The sequence below is a fragment of the Lepidothrix coronata genome, unplaced genomic scaffold, assembly GCF_001604755.1.
Source record: "Lepidothrix coronata isolate B3197 unplaced genomic scaffold, Lepidothrix_coronata-1.0 Scaffold35, whole genome shotgun sequence".
Classification (NCBI taxonomy): Eukaryota; Metazoa; Chordata; class Aves; order Passeriformes; family Pipridae; genus Lepidothrix; species Lepidothrix coronata.
In genome coordinates, this window is record NW_016690215.1 from 5,547,785 (window position 1) to 5,574,002 (window position 26,218).

Consider the following 26,218-nt stretch of genomic DNA (forward strand, 5'->3'; position numbering starts at 1 on the left):
GAGTTGTCTGCAGATAATCAAACCCATCCTGTTTATCAGCAAGCTGGCAACTGAGAAGTGCAAGCACTTTCATCGTCCTGCTCCCCAGCAGGATCTGCTCCTCCCTGGAGATTTTGACCCTTGGCTGAAGAACTGCTTCCTCTTGCTATTCAACTGTGAAAACAGGCAAAAGAAACCACTGCCCACCTACCTAGAAGTTTTCCTCTGTGAATCCAGATTAAAGAAAATCCTCACTTTCCAGCCCTTTCTGACATAACCCTATACAGAGGGGAACCAAAGCTGGAAGGTTTCCCACTCCTGCAATTCAGTGATCATTCAAGAATTAATTAGGCAATAAAGTAGAGGAGATTCAGCTCATTTGATCTAACAGTTTGCCAAGGAATGGTGGCTATGTCTCCATCTGATATACATACCTTATAACTCAAGTACTGATTCCGTATAAACTCCAAAAATACATTAAAACCAGCTGTGAAATACAGTGCTGCCATAAACTAAATTAAAGAGAAAACTCTTTTGAAACCTTAGCCTAGAAAAGCATTAAGAGATCATCAGGTCTGCTTTAAATAAAACTATGTGACTGTCAGAACCATAAGGTGTATATAATCAGAAATCAAAAAGCTAGGACAGTCAGAGGGATCTTTGAGCTGCCTATGTCTGCATGGAAACGGATGGAGAAATGCCTGTTGTCCAACTGGAGAATGAGCTCACCACTAAAATTGCTAGGAGAGAAGTTTTGAAAGAAATTCAGTCAACTTGCTGGAGTAATTCCCTGACCCTACTGTAATAATTCCTTGTAAGTGCAATACTCTTGCAAAAAGGGTGTTCAGAGATTGTCTTCCAGTATAAGGCAGTCTCCTAACAGTGAAAATTGTTGTTCCTCTATTAATGACAGCAGCTAAAAAGCTCTTTGTCTTTTCAACAGTCTAGTACGTAACGCTGGAATCAACTTTGCACTTAACAACATAGAGATTTCCACTGACTTCAACAGCACAGAGTTAGGCCTACAAGTAGCTGAAGGCTGCCAGTATCTGAGGAACCTACTCCCTGTAGTGGAGATATGCACTGCGTTTGGGGAGATAAGATGTACTGGCCAGAATGCCACTTTCTTTTGCTCCTCCCACACAGTTTCTCATAGATGCAGGTATATCTACCTCCTGCTGCATCCTGCACTCTTGGGTAGCCAGGAGTTGCCGCTTCTCACATTTTTCTTTCCATTCAACATCTCTGTCAGGTACCACTTTCCAAAGGTGCGTTTTGTCACATCCTACCCCTGGAAAGCAGGATTTGTGAGAGGAGAGCCAGACTGAGCTAATAGGTTTGCAAATCACAAGTTCATAATATTATTTTCAAATAATACTTCTGTAAATCAATACCCTTAAAAATTCCTCTGGAAAGTGATGAGAGCTGGTTAGGCTGGAGATCAGTAACTACAGAGGTTGATCAAACTTACACATCCCACCACTACACCAATTGACCTCAGTTATGCAGTTCTTAACTTCTTAACAGTGGCATGAAATATTTTATTATGTTTGGAAGGACTTCGTGGCCTCAAGAACACATTGTGCACTGGTATAAGAAGAGACTCCCTTTTAGTGTGTTTCAAGATGTTTAGTATAAATGATGGATAACTTCTCAGAGTGGAGATGAATCAACAATGTGCATTTGTTATCCGGTTTATATTTCCATGTTGTTCAGCTTCTTTGTGAGACTACAGGGAAATGTTAACAAATTAGTTGCATCCACTGCTAAAAGGGATCATAAGAAGTGCTTTCAATCATCTGCCTTATATAGATATTACGCATGGGAGGTTTTGTTGTTTACTACCACCTATTTTCTGTATTAACATAGCACCTATAAGCCTCAGAAACAGAGCAGGCTCCATTGCAGGGATTCCTTGAGCACACTAAAAAAGGCAATCAACAGTTTCAAAACCTCTGAGGTGTAAATCCTTGAAGACTTCTTAAATGGAAAGCCAACATAACTCAGCTGTTCTCATCTCTTTAAAACTTTCACCTTTTCTTTCTAGGTGAAAGTATGCCTCAGAAGCCTTTTGTTACTTATCTACTGTCCTTTCAAGTTATATCTTCAAGCCCCTAGATAAAGTTAAACCTAAAACTGAATATGTATCTTTTTATTTCAACTCAAATGGCATTGTTGTTGATGTGATGGTGCTACTTTGATAACGTTGCAACATAGGGTCCATCAGATGTATTGGAATCTGTGTCCTTCTAGCTATCCTGCAATTCGATAAGCTTCAAGGACAGGAATTTTTGCAGAGGAGCTTGAATGCAGGCAGCAGATTTACAGATAATATTCCAGTGAGATATAAAGCACACCAAATGGGGTGTTCTGGACTGTGAGGTAGCTCTGTCAAGTTGGAACACATAATGTAATCAGTATCTTAAAAAAAAGTAGAAGAAGTAGATTGTTGTCAAGAGATAACCTTACTCTAAAGGCTTTCTTCATCCTTCAGCTAGGTAGTGTTAGCATTCAGGCTTTGAGCACAGTACTCTTTCTTTTGTTGCCGCTACTAATGGGATTGGGTCAGTGCTTCATGTCTAGAGTGCTTTTCTATTTTGTAATCCACAGACCTGTGAAACTCTGTTGGCTTCTTCCAGATGGAAGAGAAATATGAATAGGCTCCTACCAGCTCTCTGGTGGTCCTCAAATCCAACTGAAAATGGTTCAGTAGTTCTGTTTCTCACCTTCTTCCCGTAGGCAAGACACAGTTTAGCCTTTCTACCAGAAGGAGGCCCATCTACAGGAATGGCCAGAAGGAGAATCTAGGGAACTACAGGCCTGTCAGACGGACATCAGCGTCAGGGAAGGTCATGGAGCAGATCCTCTTGAGTGCCAGCACGTGACATATACAGGACAACCAGGGAATTAGGCCCAGCCAGTGTGGGTTTGTGAAAGGCGTGTCCTGGTTGACTAAACTGACATCCCTCTAGGAGAGGGAGACCTACTCAGTGGATGAGAGAAAGGCTGTGGATGTTGTCTACCTGACAACATTGACACAATTTCCCACAGTATTCTCCTGGAGAAACTGGCTGTTCATGGCTTTGATGAAAAGTAAAAATCTGACTGGACATCTGGGCCTGGTAAGTGGTGATGAATCGAGTTACAGCCAGCTGGTGGTCAGTCAGAAGTTGTGTTTCCCAGGGCTCAGTACTCAGTCCTGTTTAACATCTTTCCTGACCATCTGGACAAGGTGATCAAGTGCACCCTCAATCAGTTTGCAGATGACACCAAGTTGGTCACGTGTATTCATGTGCTGAAGGGTAGGAGGGCTCTGCAGAGGGGTCTGGACAGACTGGATTGATGGGATGAGGCCAATTGTATGAGGCTCAACTAGTCACAGTGCTGGGTCCTGAGCTTGGGTCACAACAACCCCATGTGACTCTACAGGCTTGAGGAAGAATGTCTGGAAACCTGCCCAGTGGAAAAGGACCTGTGAGTTTTGGTTGAGAGGACATGGCCTCAAGTTGTACCAGGGGTGGTTTATATTGGATACTAGGAAAAAGTTCCTTACTAAAAGGGCCATCAAGCATTGGAACCAACTGCCCAGGGAAGTGGTGGTGTCACTATCCCTGGAGGTATTTAAAAGATGTGTATATGTGTCACTTGGGGACATGATTTAGCCATGGACTTGGCAGTGCTGGGATAACAGTTGGAATTTATGATCTTACAGATGTTTTCAAGCTTAAATGATTCTATGATTCTGTAAGTACAATTTCAGCTTCTGAAGATGGCTTGGGGCTTCACTAAAGTCAGTTCAAGAAGGCCCTGTAATTACTGGGGCAGACTGCTAACCTTCTTAAGGACAGGTACAAGTCTTCTCATTCCACTCTCCCTAGAAAAGCATCTCACCAGGCTCAGCATAACACATGCCTTGAGTTTTCTGTATTTGCTGGCAAAGATATGTGATTTCTTTTGCTCCTTATTGTTTATAGCAGAAAATGGAACATGAGGCAGGAACATTGCCCTTTACAAGGGAAAAATTGAGAATCCAGAGTGATCTCATGACTCCAAAGCAAATCAGATGATAAGCCTGGGAAGCTTACCCAGCTATAATGGTGCCTTGTACCAATCAACAGCACAGGATTAGTAGGATTAAAGTAAATCTTATTTCTGGCCATCCATGTCTGAATTTCATTTTGGCATCTGGTCAACAAAGCAACTGCCTTTTGCAAGGTAACTTGACAAATTTCTTTTTCCATAAACATTATGGGGAAAAAAACATTCTCTAAAAGTCTGTGAAGTGCTGTGTTATCTGTTGAGATGGTGCTAAAATTGGAGCAGAACAAAATGTTCAACTTTTATTTTATAATGGAGTGCAACAGAAGCATATCATGAAGTCACAGGTTTACATCTGCTCAGCTGAGAAGGAGCATTTTCTTTGTCTTTGTCATATACAACTTCTCCTTACACTGCGTCCAAGTTCTCCAGATAAAACACTTTGTATTACACACAATGTTCTCTTTTGCACCAAGAGTTAACCACAGGTTAATCACATTGGCTGACACATTTCTGTGTGTCAGATGAAATGGAGAAAGGAGGTTCATGGACATGAAAGGACATGGGTATGCACAGAAGTGAAGGAACTGGTATTTTGCAGTTGCAAAGATGCTGAGATTGCAAGCATTAAACAAAGAATGAGGCTTTCAGCTACATGAACATACTCTTTGAATGATCTTTGCCAGCAATTTTCCTCTTAAAGAGAGAATCTGCTTCTAAAAATAACAGTTTAACTCTGATACTTCATAGCATTAATTTCTCAGAGTAATGACATTTCTTAAAATACCTCAGTGTTTTCTTGAAGTCTGGATCTCTTTTGTGCTTGCAGCTGAGAGTCTCCTCTTCAGGTACCAGATGGAGACATGCCCCACATGCAGACATGTCCAAACCAGCATGGTGAGGAAGGCAGAGCTCAGTTCCAGCTCAGGAACAAATGAATTGTATTCTTCATGCTCTCCAGGTTTCTCCTCTATGCCAAGGAGTTGCTGACCTTGACAAATGCTAATGGTTAAAAAAATATACAAAACCTTTGTAGTAAATAGGAAATGTCATGTCTGCATTTCAGATGTCAACTTTGGTAGGACTATTTGAAGCACTGAGTATGTACTCCCCGAAACAGCCCTTTTAGCCTATTCCCATTAAGTGCTATTCAGGACAATTAACAGTGGTAGGGGCTGCTCCTTGAACTGTAAAAAGCTGAAGTTTATAATCCCTTCAGGCAGGGATTAACATCATTATGTTTGGAACTACTACTAGAATATCTCCTCCCTTCTTCCTTTCTAATGCCAGGTGAAGGCATGAGCCATCTGCTCCCATTTTACAGACTGAAATTTTCTGAGCTGTATGTTAGCCACTGAAAGTGGCAGAACTCTGGTGGCATCACTCTGATTTATGGGAGCAAAAGATCTGACCCAGAATGGTTATTCTGTTCTATTAAAACCATGCCTCTAAGAGTACACATAAGGGCTGCCTGCAACTCCATCTGTCCCTTGTGGTCTGAGGCCTGCTGCTGCTGTCCTCTGGAAACAAAGAGTAATAACAGCTTTTTAATCTGAATACAACCAGGTATAAAGATCATGCTGTCGAGAAACAACATATCACATAACACTGACTCTGCTCTCAATGGGTATTTTCAGTTTTATGGGAGTTTTCAGTCCAGAATGGAAGCACTAAAGCAAGTTTAGTAAAAAATCTAGTACCAACAGTGAATACTAGTAAATATTTTTAAGGGGTTAAATTCAGGGCTCAGGTGGTACTTATGAAGATACAGACCTACAGTAAAGTTCCCACAAAGCAGAGTCAATGGGCCAGTCAGTCAACTGGTACAAAAGCAGCCTGGCTACATAGAAAGGAAATAGTGCCTATTTTATTTATTGCTTGTCATTACTAAACAACTCATCCATTAAGCCACCAGGGACAAAACCTCCAGTGCTTTGGCTGGCTGTTAGCTGCTAATATCGAAGGTGTAATAAGGGGACCTTGGACAGTCACCTGGGATGCCCCTGAGATTGGCTCAGTTGGTTAAAGCATGGTGCTAGTAATACCAAGGCCATGGGTTGGATCCCTGTACAGGCCGTTCACTTAAGAGTTGGACTGAATGATCCTTGTGAGTGCCTTCCAACACAGATTATTCTGTGAAATTAGAAACAGTTCCTCTGTGAAAGGAAGGGTCTGACACCACTGAAGTCATTTGAGCTGTGCCACATGACATTGACACAATATGGTGTCAATGTACCCCCCCACGCATCTTTCAGTTCACACCAGCTCAAATATGGGCAGTCACTTCACAGCTGCATTAAGCTCTTGCTTTTACCGGGAAAACATTAGTGCCAGGAAGGGTGGAGAACAAAAGGGCAGGTGTGTGTGTTTAAATGCCAGCCCATTTCATAAACCTTGCCCTCCTTCCTCTGGGGCATTACTCCTTTCATGGACCCCACCGTGGCTGTGTGTGCAGTCCTCTCTAAACTGCACCCTGGAGGTCCTCTGCTTTTCCATCTCTACTAAAAAGAAAGGCAAGTTTGGATGAAAAGGCTTTGCAACTGTGAAATGTGATAACCAGGACTTGAAGGTTTCTAAATACCACCCTGTCAGGATGAAGGGCTGCTAGTTGACTTTTGTAACTCCTTATTCCATGACCACAGCATTCTGGACGAGCCTTGTCTGAAGTCAAACACGTCTCCACCTTCCCACCTTTTTTTCACTTCTTTGTCATGCATATAGTGTTAATTACCTGATAATTTGCTTCCTACAGTCCACACACTTTGCCTTCACCTAGGATTCACTTTGACAGTTGATGTGAACTACTCCAACCAAATTCCAATACATTTGCATGAGCTGTATGGATTATGCCTGGTGTTTTTAGGATGTGTTTGAACTTCTGTAGAAGAAAAATTAGAGGCTATTCTTCAACAGTGACCCCCACTGGAGAGTAAGCCTTAACCTTTGTTCTCCTCATCTAAGGTATTAAATTAATTATGGAGAGCAAGATAAGTAGCTCTCAAGAACAATTTGTGCTTTAGTAACTCTTTTCATGTAACCTAAGACCTTACACTTGATCAGTGATGTTGCAGTGAATTTTTAATGTGTTCTACACACGGATTTTTCTGAATTGCCATTTCAATTTGATTTTACTTTACAATGCTCAGTGTTGTATGCCTGTCAAGGCAGACTTGTAGGACTGGAATTCTGTGTCTAGTTTTGAAGTGAAAACAATATTGCTGAGACATTTTGCCTGTGGTAAGATTTTAAGTATTGTGACAAATGGTAAAATAGTAACAAATACAGGTAAAGTTGTAAGAACAAGGTTGAAAAAAAATGTACTTCTTGCCTCATGCTTCTCCTTCCTCTTTATTATCAAAGTTCTTTTTGAATAAAGACTACTTGCAATTCCAAAAGTAGCACAGTCCTTAATATTCTGGGTGCTGCACCACTCTTTTGAAGACCATCCTGTCACATCCTCCAGTCAGCAGTCTCACAGCAACATCATTGCCCCTGCACAGAAGAGAGCCTATATGAGTAGCATGGTCTATACTGTAAGGAACCAGAGGGAGTGCTCTCAGTTCTTATTCAGATGCTCAGAACATTTTTACTGGCCTGTATACAGCCTTGGCTGCTGTCAAGCTAGGTGCAAAACAGTAAATATTCCTAACTAAGCAAATATTTTTATTAAAGTAGCAATAAGTACACATCATTTGGAAACTAAAATTGATAGCAGACACCATAGCAGCCATGGAGAAATCCACATAAAATTCATAGCCAATACTTCAAGTACAATGGGCTAATGATAAAGATAAGGATCTCAACATAGTTCTTACAGGTACTGTCATTCTAGTGAATGAATAGGGAAGTGTTCTCTTGTTGAATGTAATGGGTCATGAGTATAAGTTATACTTCCTTCAAAAAAGTTTCCACGCAGCAAAAATCATACATCATGATTCAGTGCTACCTCCTTTAAACTGGTTATCCTACTTACTTTTCCTATCTACTTACAGTGGGTAAAACCAGCAAGGTACTTAAAACCACTGTGACTTTTATAATTCACTGTGGCCACTCTACTTTTCTAACATTTCCCCTCATATGGCTCATACTCACTTAAAACATTCCAGGGGTCATTGTTTCTCCACCTTCTAGATGTGAAGAGCAACAGACTCCAGGAAGTTTACTGGAAACCCTGACATCACTAGTGTAATACAGACAGTGCTGAGGTATATTGTGAGCATATCCTCCACCAAAAGGGAGATATTGGGGCCCAGATTCATTCCACCTGACTTTTGATACTGAGATGTCCAAGCTAGGAAGACAGTGCTTCTATAAACCAGGGGCACAAAAGGGCACTCTCAGAGCACGAGTCTACTCGTAGCAAGATGAACAACTCACTGTACCACAACATTAAGTAAAGAGTGAGTACAAGGGCTCTGCATACCTTTCTTATGTTTATAATTACAGTTAGGAGACTCATGTTATGGTCAGAGTACCCCCCCAACTGTGCTTTTTTCTGCAGCCTCTCTCCCCCCTCCTTACCCTCTCTGCCTTCAGTGGCCTCTGCCCAAAGGGAATAGTCTGTGTCAGGGTCAGAGGCAAATCATGCAGCACACCCAACATTTATTGTCACCTGCAGGAAAATAAATCTGTGCAAAAGAAATGAGAAGTTTAATAACTTTTACAGCTCTGCTCAGATGCCCTGCATTCAAGATGTTGCCTTTTTATTTCCAGAAACATTTATTTCACTTGCTAACTTCTAGGTTATTTTTCTTTGACCAATAACTCCATAGCACCCAAGTTGTTTTAAACCTCTTTTCTGACAAAAAAAATTAAATCTCCTGAGCCCTCTTGCTCTCTGAACAGTATTATATCGGATTAAACTTTTCATCAGGCATTTTGACACATCTGCACAAATGTCAATAAAACTAGAGCAATAAGGGCCAACAAAAGATGTTTTTGAGAATCAAAACACTTTGTGCAATGGCTTAAATGTGGATGTATGTGGGTTTTGTGCCTGTGTTTGGGGGTTTTTTGGTGGGGGGATAGAGGGGTGGGGGTTGCCCCAGCTCTTCCAGCTAGTTCAGGGACCTCTAATTAAAAATACGTATCGGTAAATATATAGTTACTCTAGGTGCAGAATCAAAACGTACAAGTCAAATATTCATTTTTGAACCAGCTTAACTTTTCAGTGTGATATCTTGTGTCTCTTTTGTGGAACATACATACATGGCTCTAACAATTGTAACTGTGTCAAGTTTTCTGATATTAGGTATCAGCACTGTATACCTGATACTGTGTATGGGAAAAAAATACAAGTCAGAGAATGGATTTGTAACAGGAGAAGCTATCTCCTACAAGCATATGCGAGTGTCCACATAACATATTCAAGATCTCAAAAACTCTTCAAAATACTTTCTAGAAGACATGTGCAAAGCATTCAGTAAAGTGGTAAGCTTTACTGTGTCCCTCTGACATTTATGTCTCCTCATACACGCACACATAGGTCTCTACCATTAATACTAGAATTAATGAGCTCTCATCATCTCTTTACTACAAGTTGTGAACTTCAGTTGTGTTGTGGTTTGAATTTCATGGACCTGAATGACTTCATTGATTTTATAAGCGATGTTGTTTGGATTATATCCGAAAATTAAAACCTACAGAACAACTCCTTGGTTTTCTAGAAAATGGGAATAAATTTCCTTGTAAATTTTGCTGCTAGTCCATCATCCCTTATTCATTCAGGTGCTCCTTTTCAGGTTGCTACCTACTAAGGGCATCTTACGCTCAGTTACTTGACTTCAAGCAATCGGTTACCATGGAAACAGCAAGATATTAGCTTTAGGCATCTTTTGGGCCAAATTTTAGGTGGAAGTCTCAGTGGAAAAATTGTCATTGTGAGACAGTCAAGTTTAAAATCAAAGCCAAAGGATCTCAGCTTAACAAAGGATTTGAGACAGATGTGGCTGGCCTTGTCTCTTTTGATAACCAGGGACTTCTAGCTCATGGAGGAGCTGGGATTAGCCGTGGATAGAGCAGACAAAAACATACACAAGGGACCTTTTAAAGAAGATCTTAAAAGAGACAATATATCAAAGCATATCCATACTGATGTAAGTAGGAAGGTGGTGTGGAGTGATGTTTGTTTGCATGTGCACGATGTTTTATTTGTGTAGTTGTAGACGTTGTTTCCACTGTTCATTGCATTGGCTTTGATAATACTGATAATAGAAAGAATTAAGGCATTATTTTTCCTACTTTAAAAAAGCGCAAGAAACCATTATCTTAACAGACTTGCTTTCTCAGTAAAGACATACAGCTTAATGTATTTACAGTCTCCTGAAATACTGCTACATATCAGTACATATATGAGGGATCAGGGACAGCACTCAGGCTGACTTGAACAGATGGAACCGTAAGTCTATCAGGGATGGTTTTTATGTATTACCAAAACTCTTTTAACACTGTCTAGTTTCCGCACCTGCAGGAAATACTGTGTCATCTACCAAAACCCAAATTTCAAGGATTAGCTAATAACATTTTCTTTGAAAAAGAGAGCTGATTTTTAACCAGTATCTTGAGTCTTTGAAGTCTCTGTAATCTATTTTCCCTGGTTGCTTTTAATGAGCCTTTGAATGTTACTCTGCAATTTCTTTTTTCTTTTCTTTTTTTTTTTTTTTTAATTTGGTGGGGGAAGGGAATATGCACTCACTTTTCTCCAAAGAATTTAAAAAATTCATTATTGCAAATAACTTTCACAGTACCAGAACACTAAGTTATGCAGTATCCTTTGAGTGCATCTATGGTAAATAAATCACAGCTTTGCTGGATTCTCCATCCCAGAGATTAATGAGATATAGAAGAAAATCCCAATTAACTTATATCTAAGATTGAGTCTCCTTTTTCTTCATGCAGGCTAGCTATCAGTGAAGTTTCTTCTCACTTTATTTGGCATCTGTACTATTCTCTGCACTACTCTAAATGACTACACGTATGCCCATGCCATGGTTTCAACCAAGATTACAAAATTAGCACAGCTGATGCTAAACTAGTTAGCTTTGGAATCTATAACAGGTAATGAGTGGCAACAGGGAACTCAGATGTGACTTTCATGTTAGACTTTTACAGTGGGCTTTACGGCTAGGTTGTGGCTGATACTAAACTAGCAAGTTCACTGATCTCCATTGCCATGCCTCAGTCCTTGCTATGAGTACATAGCCTGGCTTGTCTAGCATGAGCCTCCACTGGGCTTGCTTTATTTACCTCAGTAGCTCTTTTGATTCCAGGGAATATAATATGCCTGAATCTCACCATCAACCAGACACAATTTTCCCAAAGCTGGACAGCCTCTCCCCACTCTGGCTTGAAGCCCACTGCCAGGAATACACTGCACGTGCTGCGGTTGTGCTGGCACAGCTGCACATCTCTCCTTTCTGAAGCTTGGAGGGCTCTGATCCCACACAGCTTGGCCGCCTCCAAGACACATCCCAGCTGAGGGTACCGGGGATGGGGGGGAAGGAGAAGAAAGCATTGATGAATCATGCAGCCTCATGAATCAAGGCTGCATTTGTACATTGGAGCTGTGGACTTGACTCCACACTTGTGTTCTTGAGTGCTAAACTTCCCTCTGAAGGCCGTTGCTCCTGGCAGCCCCAATCTCCCTCCCCACTTCTTTGTGACCACAACCACAGACTCTCCGTCGACGCCTCCAGAGAAGAGAGAACAGGCCCCAGCCTGCTCAACTTCTTCATTAGTGCTGCTGGAAGCCATAATTAGATAATATGAGAGGGTTTTCCTCTTGCCAGCAGACAGACTTAATGTACAAAATCTGAAGTAATAATTTTCAGCATATTGCAACTCAACTGTAAAGAGGATAGGGCTGGGTTTTTTCAGTACACAGCTAAGGGACCCCACTAGGCAGAACACAGAAAGAGTAGATATAAAGGTGGGCAGCTGTATAATAGCTCTGTTTATCCTTAAAATAAATGCAGACTCTAAAGACATTACATTATTTAACATGTTTTTGTATCTGTTTCTAAAACCCCAAATATACCTTTTCAGCTTCTCTATCATATTTTTCTGGTTTAAGAGCAAATGACTAATTATGCTTCTATAAACGTTGTTTTCCTTTGGAATAGTAATCACTTACTTCATCAGACTTCTATTATGGTGCACTTTCAGAGCACTTAGACTATTACTTGTTGTTAAACAAAACAGGAAGCAATTTGACTGGCCATGATGAGACCACAAGTGGTCTCCAACTAAAAATGATTTATATCAGATGAAGATTCTTCTTAAAAGCTGGGCCATTGGTCCTGCATCCACCACTAGTACTGCCACGTGGAAGAACTATTCAGCCTGCTCAAGGATATGAAACAGTCTTTGCTGCTTTATGGTAAGAGTTAAAATATTAATGTTTAGGCTGCCTTTCCCTTGTTGGTGGAGAGTTGGAAGCACTGCCAAGCCACTGAGCATAAAACTACACTTATTGCCTCCGTTGTGGACAAAGACATGGAAGAAGGAATTAGCCCACCTACAAAGTAATTATGTATCTTTTGTTATTTTGATTTCTTTCTAAATCAAAGAGTTACTCCTGGCAGAGAAAATTTATTCATAATGGAAATCATACAGCTGGAAAGACTACGTGCGGGGTAGCATGAGCTTTTGCATTTACTTACCCCAGTGGTATTCAGTTCTGATTTGCTCCATTTTTGGTATTTTGGACCCCTGGAGCACAGGCTTTCCTATAAATTAAACATTTGCTACACTGAGTGGAATATGACCTGCACACTCCAGGCCAGAGCTTGCAATGCCCTAATGCGCTCTCCCTCATGAGTTTGGAAAGGTGAAACCAACATGATTCACTAGTGCTCTTCCTCTGCTGGAATCCATGTCAAAGAGCCCAACATCAGGAGCTTGGCTAAAACTCTGAGGGAGCAGCTGGCATGAGATGCTGCTAAGAAACCTGTGATGTGGACCAATCCTTCTCTTTCAGAACAAGCAAAGATAACTTGCTCAGTGTGCATAGCCCTCCAAGCAGCATCCAGAGCTGAGTGAGATAAGGTCATGCCACAACACAGAAAGGTATAGGCAGGTGAACATCCACCCAACCAAACTGAAGTTCCTCGCCTCTGGGAGAAGCAACAGAAACTGTGGAGGCCTTTCACAGAGAGACCTGACCTGGCCTTTCGCAGAGTATCTCCTTCTTCAGCTCCTCACAATAAGGAGTGGAAGTGACATTTCACTGATCTTGACTTGGTGACATGAACCGCAGGCTGGATTGGCACCAGAATACAGAAACTTTAAATTACTTCCACATTAGACTGTATGATAGAGAGTCTGGACACGTTCAGCATGCAATCTGCACGTGCCAAATTATTTTGGAATGTGTAAAAACGTATGTTGTTAACACTGAAAAAACGCTCATCTGTTGATGATGGTGCTTTCATCTTCTCAATAAATCTTCCTTTCTCTAGACTAGTATTGCTCCCACTGTCCTGATACAGGCAAAATGTCAGCTGAGGTCAGATGAGTCCTGAATCAAGACTGCAGACTTGGCTTGATGTGCATGAATGAACTGCCTGATGCCAGCAGGCAAAATTAAAGACAGCAGTGAAAATTTCCACAACGTAGGTTAAACCCCCACTGTTATCAAATTAAGTGCAATTAAGAAGTCAGAGCAACAAAAAGGGTGGATGGATCTCACACTGGAAGTAAAACATCTTTCTCCCTTCTGTTTCCCTAGAATGGATTACCTTTCTTTGTAAAGAACACAGTTTATTTTTGTCTGCTTCTTCTTTTATTGTGTTTTATTAAGATATAACCTCCTGAATTAACTTTTTGCCATCCTGAATGTTCCTACTTGGGACTGTAGAGATTGAATTAACCACTTGTCTGCATAGGCTGGAGGCAGGCATCACAGTGCTCCAGCTGAGGTCACTGGCAATTTTGCCCCAACAGAGCTCTCCTATATAGAACAGAGCCTGAGTTTAGTTTAAGACCTTTGTCTTCTGAAGATGGACCCATCTGCCCTTTCCCAAAACAGAGTGGCACAGCCCACATGGTAGAACCTAGTTTCCCTAAAGTCCAGCTCGGAGCTGGAGACTGCTCCAGTGACAGAGTTACTCTGCTGTGTTGTGTTCTGGCATGGAGTCTCAGAAAGGCATTCCAGCTGTCTGGGACATAACTCCTCTCTTCTGAGATGACAAACTGAGCATCAGTGTTCTCTAGGATAATGTCGTGAATACTTACATCTGTCATATTGGATCTGTTGGAAATGTTTAATATTTTTTAGGGGACCCTGAAATTTGCCAGCAATTCCCAACTTCATTTTTATCTGATCTTGGATTTATTGCACAGTCTTAACAACTATTATTTTTAAAGGCTTAAACAGGTTTGTTTTTGATTCTTTGACATCTCCTAGTACTAGCAGTCAATGGAATGTATGAATATGAAACTAATATTGATATCAAAGGAAATTACAGCATTTGCTGCTCAGGGGAACGCTCCACTGAGGCTTTTTTCTGACTACCAATGCCAGGTAGTAGTGATGGAAAACATTCAGTAGGTGTGCACTTAACACGAAATTCCTAGAGAGATTAGGAAGTTTCCCTATTAAAACAGACATTTCTTGCTAATAAAATTCAATTAGCATGTCAGCCTTGACTTCAGGCACATTTTAAAGGAAGTGTCAATTTAATAATCACTCTTCAGTTTGAAATGCCATCCCTACTCTGATTACAAGTAAACTCTTTAACAACTATAATTAGGAGAGTTTGGAGAAAGGAAGTTAGTTTGCATGTATTTAATTCTGTTTTGCAGCACCGTGTGTAGTCCAGTTATTCCTTTTGCTACATGTATACACACTCCTGCCAGCCCTGCATTTCCCCCACTTAAACTAGTGATTAAATCAGTGGGGTCATAGTTCAAGAGTGAAAAGGTTTATGGCAATACAAATATTAACAACTACCAGAAAGAGCATTACCGGGCTGGATCAGTGTAAGCTGGTGACAGCACATGAGTGCTTGGGGAAATGCAGCTGGACAGGAGAGAGATTAATGCAGAGAAACACTCACCATTCTAATGCCTGTACACGTCTTCACCCGGAGGTGTGAGGAAGGTTAGGAAACAGCTCTACTGGAAATAGTAAAATTCTCAAAGAAGGAGGAAAAGGTGAGTAAATAGGGTGCTCAGGCCCAGAGGACAAGAGAAAATTCAGACTGTGTAACATTAGTGGCGATGGCAACTCTCAGAAGAGACTTGTGGTCTCTTATATGCTCTATACACTTGTAAAGCTCTTTGTACCAATAAAGTTGTAGGGAAGCAGGAACCAGAAGTAAGATACGTGTCTCAGTACATCAGCAATGTGGCCTTCACTGAAGGAGGAAGTCATCTCGGTATCCTGAACATACTGTCAAAATATGAATTACCAGCCTTTTGCCTCACTAAGTCACTCAAACTTAGGGATTGTCTTCAGCAAAAGCATTTGTCAGTAAAATCTTAATGTTCCCATGCTTTGGATAAAATTTTAACATTTACCTGCTGAAACAAACTGGCAAGACTGAGAGTCCTAAATGAGCAGGTTCCAGAGGGAACTGCCCTGACTGCTACTTTCCTGCCTTATGGGCTTTTACCTCTAATGTGGCCTTGGTGTGATGAAGGAATGTCAATGCTGGGTCTAAGTGCAGAATGGCAGAAGTCCCCATGGAAGGGACTTTTTGAAAAAGGACAATTTTGCTAGCCTAAGTGGGTACAGGTTTGGGAATGCTCTGCCTGTGACATCTTTGCTGAGAATAAATAAGCTATATACTTAAGGCAGGCTAACATCAGCAATGACAGATTCCACATTATGGCCAAAAGGCCACAACTTCATTAATATGATGCCTAAAGGCACCCTCCTGAAAGCTGTGGAAAGAGGAGGAAATGACAATAGCCTACAGCACTCATCAGCCTCTCCTCCCTTTCTGGCACAGCAGAACAAGACACAGTGCAGCAGGCCAGAGAAGCCCTGCCAAACCGGGTGAGATTGCCTAATCCTAACTCCCTGCTTCCTGCAGCTCACTGCAGCAGGAAACCAAATTCCTTCTCATCTGCCAGTGGTTCTGCCCTCTGTTTCCAAGGCCAGGATCATCCCCTAGCTGTGTAAAGTCACACCTCAGCTAGGCTATCAGCAGCCGATGTGAGCCGGGGGATGAGTACAGCAGTGGTATGGGGATGGGAAGCTGTGAAGCAGTTACTGTGGGCTGTGACCAGGTGCCTGCTACCACCAGCAGCACAAGTGAGAGATTAAGCAGGACCTTTCTTTTACTGTTAGCCCATTCTTCCATTCTCGTATTGGATGTGTCTCTAAAGTAAACCACGGTGCAGCCTTTCACTGCCACAGGTGAAAACCAATGCTATCCACAGCAGCATCCCAACCTAAATTTACAGCAACTAATGCAGGAAAGACAGCTCATGCACATGCAAGAAAGCAGTATGATTCAACACAATTTTTTTCCCATCATAAGTAAATACACAAGGAATCATTTCACATATTTATCTCTGTTCATGACCGATATTCTTTCTGACATGTCTCAATCTTTGAGGTCATCAAGGGCTTGTTGAAATCTAGTGATGCGGAAGTTTGTTCCAGGCTGATGTGTTCACAAATTAATACTTGGGGTCTTGAGGTTTAACTCCAGCTGAGGGAAGCTATCCCCCCTGCAGTCAGTGCAGAGGGACCAGCCCCTCTGAAGGGAACTTCAGAGCTGAGACCCAATGTTAAACATTCAAAATCCCCCATGGAAGACTTTTTCCTCTCCTTTGGCTACGAGAGAGACTCCAGAGACTCATCTCATGAGACTGAGGTTGATTTTTGGGACTGCTCTCCTCTTACTACATGTACTATTAAACAGAAATACCAAGAGCAATCCTGGGGGCAGCTGAGAAGCTACTGAATGTGAATTTGCACTACACAATATTACTGATGAAAAACATGTAGCACGTGCATGACTGGAGCCACCTGACTCCTCAGTGCCTGCAGTGATCAAAGGAAAGTGACGCGTCATCTCCACGTCCCCGGTGGAAAGTGCCAGTGCCCCTCACATGAGCTGTGTATGGAGTCTGTTCTGTTTGCAATGAAAAACTAAGAAAAATGCAACATCTAAACTCTTGGAGGGAAGGCCAGTAATGTAACAAAACTTCCATAATGAGATATGCTCCCGATAGTGGAGACACACAGACTTGGCAGGACCTGCCTCCTTTAAACAAGTTCACTCATGCACAGTTTGGCACTGTGTCCTGTGCTGAAGTCACACAATTCTCATGGGACTAGTGGCATCCCCAAGGGAAGATGTACCTTTCCAGGCATGGGGTAAAAAGAGAGACTGTGGAGTCTACAGAAATGTATAGTAGTAATAACAGACCGGGAAAAGTAAATGAAGAGTAAGCACTGTTTTCTGGTAGCTTTGCTAAGACTGAGGAGGGATGGACTGCTGGAACCAAGGCAGTATGAAGCAGAGCGTTCTTTCAAGGGAAAGAGGAGAGCTGCACAGCTCTTGTCCTACCGGAACTGGTCAGATAGTATGTGCAATTGGGAGGCTGTGGTAAGGCACAATCTAAAATCCTGCCTCTTGCAGCTTTTACCTGTTATGTATTGCTCAATTCACTGGCTCATCAGGTGCCTGTGAGAGAGGCAGGATGAGTGCCTGAGCTGATTTCCTCAGAGGTCTCTCCTGGCCCTGCCTGGTGAGTGCTATATTCCTGTTTCTTCGTCCTTTTCTTGTGATCCCACACCAGTTTGAATGGCTGCTGCTCTTACTGAAGCATTAAAACTTAGCCATTGCCCCCTGCTTTATGAACCTCAAGTGAAATATTAAAATACCTTTCAGTGGCTTATAAATAACGTGCCACGACTCCCACAGGTAGGAAGAGCAGCACAGTCCATGCTCCATTACCAGAGCTAAAAGCCTCCCTGATGCAGAAGAAACTCAGGAGCATGGGGTACAAATGTTGCAGTGATTTTAGCATTGGCTCATCTTGGGTCCAAGAAATACTTTTTGTACTGTTTGAGCACTGCTCCTGGACCTGCAACAGCTCTCACATCTCTACTTGCTCCCACTGGGTTGCACTTAAACTTCAAGCTCCCTAGGAGGTGTAGGGAGGTGATGCTGAGATTTGAGCAGGCTCTGAGCCTTCCCCATTCTCTGAGCGCGGGGCTGGGGCCCATTTCAAGCCAAGTTAGAAAACTGAGCTAAAGACATGAGCTGCCTCTGTATCATGGTTGTTCCCCTTACCAGAGGCAAAGCATGAAGGCACACAATCAGTCCATGCCAAAAGCCAGCAGCAGGGCCAGTTTATCAGCTCAGACTTTGATCTCTGTGAAAGCAGCCGTATCCGCCCTCTTGACCTAAGCTTGTCCCAGGAGCATGTTGTTGGTTCGGCAGAATGTGGGGTGTCCGTATCACCAGGCTGGTGGTGATGCCCTCTGCAGCTCAGGCTATTTGACCAGAGGTAATTGAAAGCTGCCTGAATGTGGTCATGTAATGACAGACTGTACCACAACACACATGTGCAAGGATGACAAGTTAAGGTCAAGCAGGCAAACTTAGGCTAATGTTTCCAAAGTGGGGAATGCCTGCATTTGCATCTGTCTGGTTCTCCTTTTATGGTAGCTCCTTCAGTGGTATTTACAACCAATAATTTAGAGTTTATGTTCAGATTTCACACCTGCTCGTTAGGCACGTTCACCTTTCAGAAGTGCATGTATGCAAGCTGAGTAGTCTTGTGTCAGAAGCAGTGCTCCTTGTCTGACCGAAACCCAGCTTTTCTCTCCTTAGAAGCCCGGTGACCAAGTGCATCCGCCTGACTTAAGGGAGCGCAACATCCTCTGCGGTGCAACATCCTCCGCGGTGCCCCAAGGGCACCGGCCTCCCGCAGTGTTCGGGCTTGGCTGACCAGGGTTCCCTTTTGCCCCTGGCGACAGCTTTTCCTTGTGCTTCTTCTTCTCCGCACCTGAGCAGTGCTCCTGCCGGAGGGGAGGCAGGCCGAGCCGGGGGGCGTAGAGGAAGAGTCTCCCCGGCGCAGCGATCCCCAGCCGACCCGGGCCGCCGGTGCCTCCCGGCGCCCGCACCCCGGGACGGCGCTCCCGCGCTGGGCCCCGCAGCGCCTCCCCGTGGCGGCGGACGTTCGGCACCGCCCCGGTCCCGGCGCCCGCCCCCGCCCCGCCGCTCTCCCGGGCGGGAGGCTCGGCGACTCGCTCCTCCTCGCGGCCGCAGGATTCCTCTCTCCGGGCTTTCGGGCTGCCCCTTCACACCCGCCGCCGGAGCGGGACGGCGTGCGAGCGAGAGAGCGAGCGAGCGAGGCGGCGCGGATGCGCCCCGGCTCCCCGCGGCGGCGGCGGCAGCAGAGGCAGCGGCAGCGGCGGATGCTCGGCGGCGCGGCGGCCGCTCCGCAGCCCAGGAGCCCCACGCAGGGGGATAGCGAGGCGATGAGCCGCCCGCCGGCGGCCGCCCGCGAGTGACGGCGGCGGGGCAAGGAGCGGCAGCGGCCAGGAGGAAGAGGAGGAGGAGGAGGGCAGCGATCCCTGCCAGTGCCCGCGGGAGCCCGGGAGAGCCCCGGCCGAGGGCTCGGCCATGCCCTTCGCCAAGCGGACCGTGGAGCCTCAGCGGCTGTGCCGGCGGCAGCCCGCCGCCTCTGTGCTGGAGGAGAGCTGGGTCGCGGAGCCGCCGCCGCGGGACCCGCCGCCGGAGGAGCCGGGGACGGCGGGCGAGGGCACCGAGGCGGCCGGCGGCGGGGAGAGGGAAGCGGCGGCGGTGCTGATGGTGCTGGACCTCTGCTCGGTCAGCAACGTAGCCCTGTCGCGGATCCTCCGACAGCTCTCCGACGTGGCCCGGCACGCCTGCACCCTTTTCCAGGAGGTCGAGGCTGACATCCAGGGCACTCACCGCCGCGTACGGGCGCTGCACGGCCGCATCGCCGGCCTCCAGGGAGCTGTGCGCGGCCTCGACCCCAAGCAGGAGGCAGTGCGTAAGTACCACGGAATGCGAGATGGATGGGGAGCACCGCGGGATGGATTGGGCGCACCGCAGGATGGATGGGGCGCACCGCAGCTCGGGGCACCTGGCGGGGAAAGCCAACCCCGGGCAAATCGCCGTGCAAAGTTTGGGGCCAAAGTCGGTGGGAAGGGAATCTCGGCGGGGCAGCGGAGTGGGAAGGGGCCGGGCCAGGCGGGCGCGGATCGGGTCGGGTCGGTGGGCGCCGCTGGGCGCCGCGGCGATGCCGGCGGGAGGGATGATGTCAGTGGTTTGTGCCTTACGTAAGGAGCTGGCTGGCGGGGCTCTCGGGGCGCATCTTTTGCAGCCAAGGGTTTGGCCTGGGAGAGGGACGACGTCTGTCTGCGGGGCGCCGCGGGTGATGGGATGTGGATGATCCGCCGCACCCGGGCATCTTTGGATTTTATCCCTTTGCCGGCCTGTCCCCGAGAGATGTCTTTCCCGTAGAAGTGACTCTGACTTCCCGATTGAAATTTTAAGGTCTTAAGTAGAAATAATAAAGCTGCTTCGTCGTTACCCAACTTTCGGGGCCATAAAATAAGGAAGTTTAACTAATGACATCTTTCTGTTTAAAGAGTGGCTTGAGGAGCCGGGCGGGAGGAGAAAGGGGGGGGGAAGGGAGGAGGGGAAGGAGAAAGATCAAGGCAATATGCGACTTGTGTTATGAGGAGTGATTGAATCCTGTTTCTTTTCCACCCAAACTATAAAAGCGGTGACAGGCTCCGTAGTCCTAACAGCTGCTGATTTCTGCTGAATATGGCTCGTGTTCACAGAAATGTAGTGATTTTGTACTCTCATTGATGTGTGTGCTTCCCAAGACTTGTGGATATGTATTTTTTGTTAGGTAGGGCTGTGGATTGGAAGTCTGGAATAGCAGAGATTGATGTCGATTCTGACCTGTTATTATCTGATTTAGGAAAAACAATGGCTTAAAAGGGGAATTTGGCTTAGTTTTTACCTCCTGCTGTACCTCTTTAAATCCTGAATACCTCTGCTGAGTACAGCAAAGTGAGTTTACACTGGGGTAAATGAGACTATTCCTCTTCTAGGTGTTTTTAATGAATGTGCGATTTAAAAAATGTGTTCTGGATTTCCTCCCCTTTGGAGTGGTATGGAATATAAGCAACTCTTCTAGGATCAATGAAGCTTGATTAATGGAATCAAGTCTTAAGTATTCAACGGTATTTAAGCTACATACTCGGCAGCTCTGGTGTGACTTTACTGGTGATATATTAATATACATCAACTGTAAATGAGACCAAGAGAGACTTTCTGTGGTTTCAGGATGAGTGTGTAATCAGAGCAGAGTGCTGGGCTGTGATTGGAAATTGCGGTGAGAAGGAGGCTTGGCTGAGCTAGTGAGGGAACTGTCTGAGGAAATGAAACTCCTCATATCACATTCTCATCTGTAGGTCTTTTGAGCTGAGTAACTGCGGGTATATACTAATGTAAGTGAGAGCAGAGCTTAGCCGTTCTAATCCGTACGGCTTTCTTCTTTCTGGATTGTGCAAGTGCAGCTTGTTTGCAAATCACAGAGCAAAATCTTGATATTACAGCACAGTTATGTCATCTGCTTAATTAGAGAGTCTGGCTTTATCCCTGTGATGATAAATGCAGAATCCGTTTCTTTGGTGTTCTGTTTTCTTTTAAATCCTTCTCTCCTTAGAAGGGGAGAGACTTTTGGTCATGATCTTCCCTGTGTCTGCCAGCTGTTCCTCTCCCCCTTGTATACAGCACAGTGCCACTGATACAGCTGCAGATGTCCCCCGCTCTGGTCAGCCAAAGGATCCTCCACAATGTCGGGGCTTTGCTGCCACCCATCCTCCAGTAGGAGTGTATCTTGCCTCCAGCTATACAGCTGCTTGCAGGCACATCCCCCAGTCCTCACCACTTCTTTCCTTGCAGCGCTGTACCACATTTCTTTAAAGGTGAAAGTCACACCAAACTGCATGAGCGGTCAACTTCTTTGCATGCTCTGGCTGCTTTTATTCCCCATCCAGTGCTGGACCAGCAGAGCTGCATTTGCATAGTACTACATCTGAACATCTCAACTGAGCTGAACAGCTCCATTCTGTACATCACCTCCTCACATACCCCAAGTCCGTATACATACACCTACAGCAATGCCTCCCTTTGGCCCCTAGGCTGCTCACTGTTTCCAAGGGATAGATAAAACTACCTCGCAGGAAACTGCCCATCCTTGCTGTAGTGAATGATAGTGTGCTTTGTCCTTTCTGGGCTGACGCCTCCTTCTTCATTATTACTTTCAGCAAGACTAATGCTAATGTTTGTTTCATGCATGAGGTGCCTACACAATTCACTCCTGAAAGTATTACGCTCAAGTTACTGCACCCAGTTGTTTTTTTGAAACCAAGAGAGCAATTGTGGGTGGTCACAGGTCTGCCCAGGACTTAACCAGAATCACATTAAGGCATACTGACTTCTACCTCCTGTGGCAAACATGGGAATGATGGGATAGCCTCAGGGGTCAGTCATTTGGCTGTCCAGCCCAAATGACACATCTGAGAATAATTCAGAACTGGATGGAGGTTTGGACTGACAACCACAAGGAACAAATTGGTGACGGGCAAGCAGCCACTGCACCTGTGGCATCACTGTAATGGTTGCATTGAGCTTACTGCATACCAGGAGTCTGGAGGGGCTGGGATGCTTGATGCATTGGCCAAGACACCATGTACCGGGATGTTAACACTATGACAGTACAGCCCAACCACACGTTTTCTAAGTATTCAGTTTAAAACTACTAGGATATCTTGCTGCAGTGAGACATTCTTAATGTTCCAACTTCAAGTGCAGCACAGTGATTTGAGAATAATGCTATCAGACATGTCCTAGATACTGAGCGGTGACAGTGGAAGGCCTTTTTCTCCATGCCTCATAAGCCAGCTCGATTCTGAGATTCGCTTGTGAAGGCACAGGCTGGGTGAGGAAAAGGAAATAATGGGCTAATGCCATCTCCAGAGCTACTGGAACCAGTGGTTAGAGGGGCATTCCTTGCCCAGAATGCCATTCCTTGGCAATCGGAGAGGTGATACTGAGGGGAAGTGGAGCAGGAAAGGAGCTCTCTTGAATAGCATATAATACAATTTTGCATAATAATGTATTTTATATTGAAAATTATATATTATGGTATTAAAATAAAACATCTATGTTGGATTCAGGAAATATTAACAAAGAATTAAAATTAATTACAACTGGGATTTTCTCAGTAATGCTTATCACTACTGCTGTCCTTTTCACGAGGCCTTAACATTCTCAGCTCTATTGCTATTGCGGTGGTGGACATTTACAAGAAGGTGTATACTTTGCATTAAGAAAAGTACTTAAACTCCTGCTGAGCTAAGGGTAAGGGTGTTTACCTATGTGTTGCCCTTTTGGTTTTGCCACTGTTCAGAAAGTGGGATTGGAAAATCTCATTAGGAGCAATAAAGGACTTATTCTGGGCTGTCATAAGCAGGTCATCTTCAAAAACTCAAGGTCCCTTGCCTCTGCCTCCCCAGATGCTGTTTGTCCTTTCATCTTTCTTTTAAGCCTCTGGCCAGCTAGCATCTTGCAAATATGAATCCTTTCCCACCCTCTGACCGGAAAAGAAACAAGGGTGAGAAATGTTTTCCTGTTCAGCTCCTGAACTAACTACTTTGCCCTTCTGTCACTCCAAGTACTTTACTGCTTTTCATCATGAGCAGCTCCAGAGTCTACTTCTAAAACAGAACCATGTGGGAATAACATGATTGTTGTCAGTCTGAGTGTTGCTTAGGGTTTTCTTGTTGCCAGCAAGAGAACTGAGCAGTGTGGTACTGCCCAGTTTTATTATTAGATGCTTGATTATCTTGGTAGTACAGAAAGGTAGGAGAAGTGCTGGACTTGGTGCCTCCATTATTTGGAAAGATGATTTCTCAGTCTAGGGGACTACAGATCTGGCAGTTTAAGTGGAATATTGTACTTTTCAGAAACTGATGATGTAAGCCATCTTGCTTTCTGAATAATCGGCATCGACTGGGCAGCAGATTTTGAAAGCCCTAGCTAATGAGATCCTTTTTGCACCCTGGCATCCCGGAGAATTCCACACATTCCAGACTTTTTTTCTGAAAGCATCAACGTGTTACCAGTAGCCAATCTTTCTAAAAGCTGTATCGTTTCCAGCAGTTGCCTGCTGTATCTTCATTGCTCCATTTTTCCATTCCTGATTTTCCTATGTGCTAGCAGTTAGTGATGCAGCTGCTTAGAAGTGTGGGGATCTCCCGTGTTACTCTGCTCTTCAGAGGCCCCTGGATCTCTACAGTGAGCTCCCCTATAGGTTTTTCTTCTTTCCTGAAGTGTCAGTATTGAGATAAAAAAGACAATTCTGTACTGACTCTTTATCATTTTAGGCTCTGCATTAATTTATTCTGCTTGATTGAAGTTGGTTACTGAGAACAGCCTGGCTAGTTTCACTCTTGCTTTTAGTCTCTTTCATTGTGCTTTTTAGGTGGGGTTTTTTGATTTTGTTTGGTTTGGGGTTTTTGTTAGTGTGGTTGTTTTTTTTATTTTATTTTTAACCACACTGATATAATGCTCTTCTGTTTGGGTTTTAAGCACTGCAGGGAAATGTTTAATCCATTATAAGGTTTTAATATGTTTTCTGCCATGATCCTACCATTTTTACAAAACATATATTGGACCCAAAGCTTGTCAGATAATGCATCTCCTCCCCCTTGACTTAATGAGCTGAAGTCTCAATTGCTGTTGAAATGGAATCAAGAAACTTTCATGCTTCCATCTCAGAATATGATTGCCTCTTAAGGCCATCCCAGGCTAAGTGTTGGTGAGCATCCTTGCAGAGATCTTCAGGTAGGTACGTAAGACCTTAAGAGTAGGTGCCATCTTGAAAGAAAAATAAAAGTGCAAGATGAGTAGATAAATATTGCATTTTATCTCAGCTTCTGAAAATCCTAGAGAATTTAAAGTGCAATTTTCATTGTATGGATATTCTATTGTGCTGAGGCGCAACTGTAGACCTCTGTAGGTTGGATATATTTATGCAAAAATAACTTAGATACTGCTGGAGACAAATCCGAACAGATTTCTAGCTTCCTTTAACTCTGTATTATAGTCCTTTATAGTGAATGAGCCTTTCTAAGTAGTTATTACACTCTTAGAGGTACACACTGATGTAGCCTGAGGGATATGAGGCACAAGGGTGTATTCAGAGCTCCCTTCGTACACTGAAATTATATGACTTGGCAAATCCTTGTTGGGTGCAGAATAAAACCTCCAAAGAAAAGCAGTTGTACGGTGGATGTAATAATCCATTGCCTTCAGCTTTGTGTCCTGCACCTGCCCCTATGGAATGACACATCCTCTTCACTTATTCTTTTGGAAAAGGAGAAAGGCTTTACTTGCCAGGTGTGGTTTCTTGATGTTGTGCTGGTCACTGTATACTCATTTGAGTTAGAGAATGCACCTCGCTGGTGTGCTTGCCTGTAGTTTGTCCATGAATGCAAATAACCCAAGTTGTGGGTGTGGGAAAGTTAGAGAATCTCCTCAGTGCATAGCTTCTTCTAAATGCAGAGGACTGGTGGCAAGTTATCAGAGTTGAAAGGAGCAGGAGGCCAAAGCATCAGCTTTCCAGCTTACCTTTACTGCTGTCAGAACAACAAAGGAACAGAGGAAGAAAAACCTGCTCACTTAAGGATCCCATCCCCACCTTACCTAACATTAGCTAGAGCACCATTAGCTAGAGTACTGTCATTTAGGATAATGATGCCTTATCTTTGTTTACCGAAAGTGATAGAGGACCTTTTACACAGGAACACGACCATTCAGAGGCTGGACTTGAGGTGTTTTTTGCTCATGCATTTAGTATGTGATAGAAGGTAATGGGATGCAATTTGTCGGGTAGCTTTGGCAGAGATGTATTCAATTCTTTGGAATTTAGGGTTGTCACCTTCAGTCCTGTTAGCTTGTGGAACGCAGACTGGCCTCTTTGCAGATAAAAGCATAATGTAAAATCTTTTGTCCTGCCGAGATCAGTGAGTCTGTCAGTGGAAAGGCTCTGAGAACTCAGTGCTCAGGTAGATTCTCTAGCCATTACCTGGCACAGCCTGGTAACAGATGAAGAGCAGACAGCAGTGGTTTTCCTTGGAAACCATTCCCTGTTATACAGATTTAAATCTTCTGGAGTTTTG

General features: G+C 44.1%; 1 protein-coding gene across 1 annotated transcript in view; it reads left to right on the forward strand.

Annotated features, from left to right (window-relative positions):
- The first annotated feature begins 19,610 nt into the window (after positions 1–19,610).
- Positions 19,611–26,218, forward strand: part of NHS (NHS actin remodeling regulator) — a 258,685-nt gene continuing 252,077 nt past the window's right edge. The window contains exon 1 of the mRNA XM_017812313.1: positions 19,611–20,004. Coding sequence (XP_017667802.1) covers positions 19,611–20,004 — 394 coding nt within the window. The remainder of the gene's footprint in view (positions 20,005–26,218) is intronic.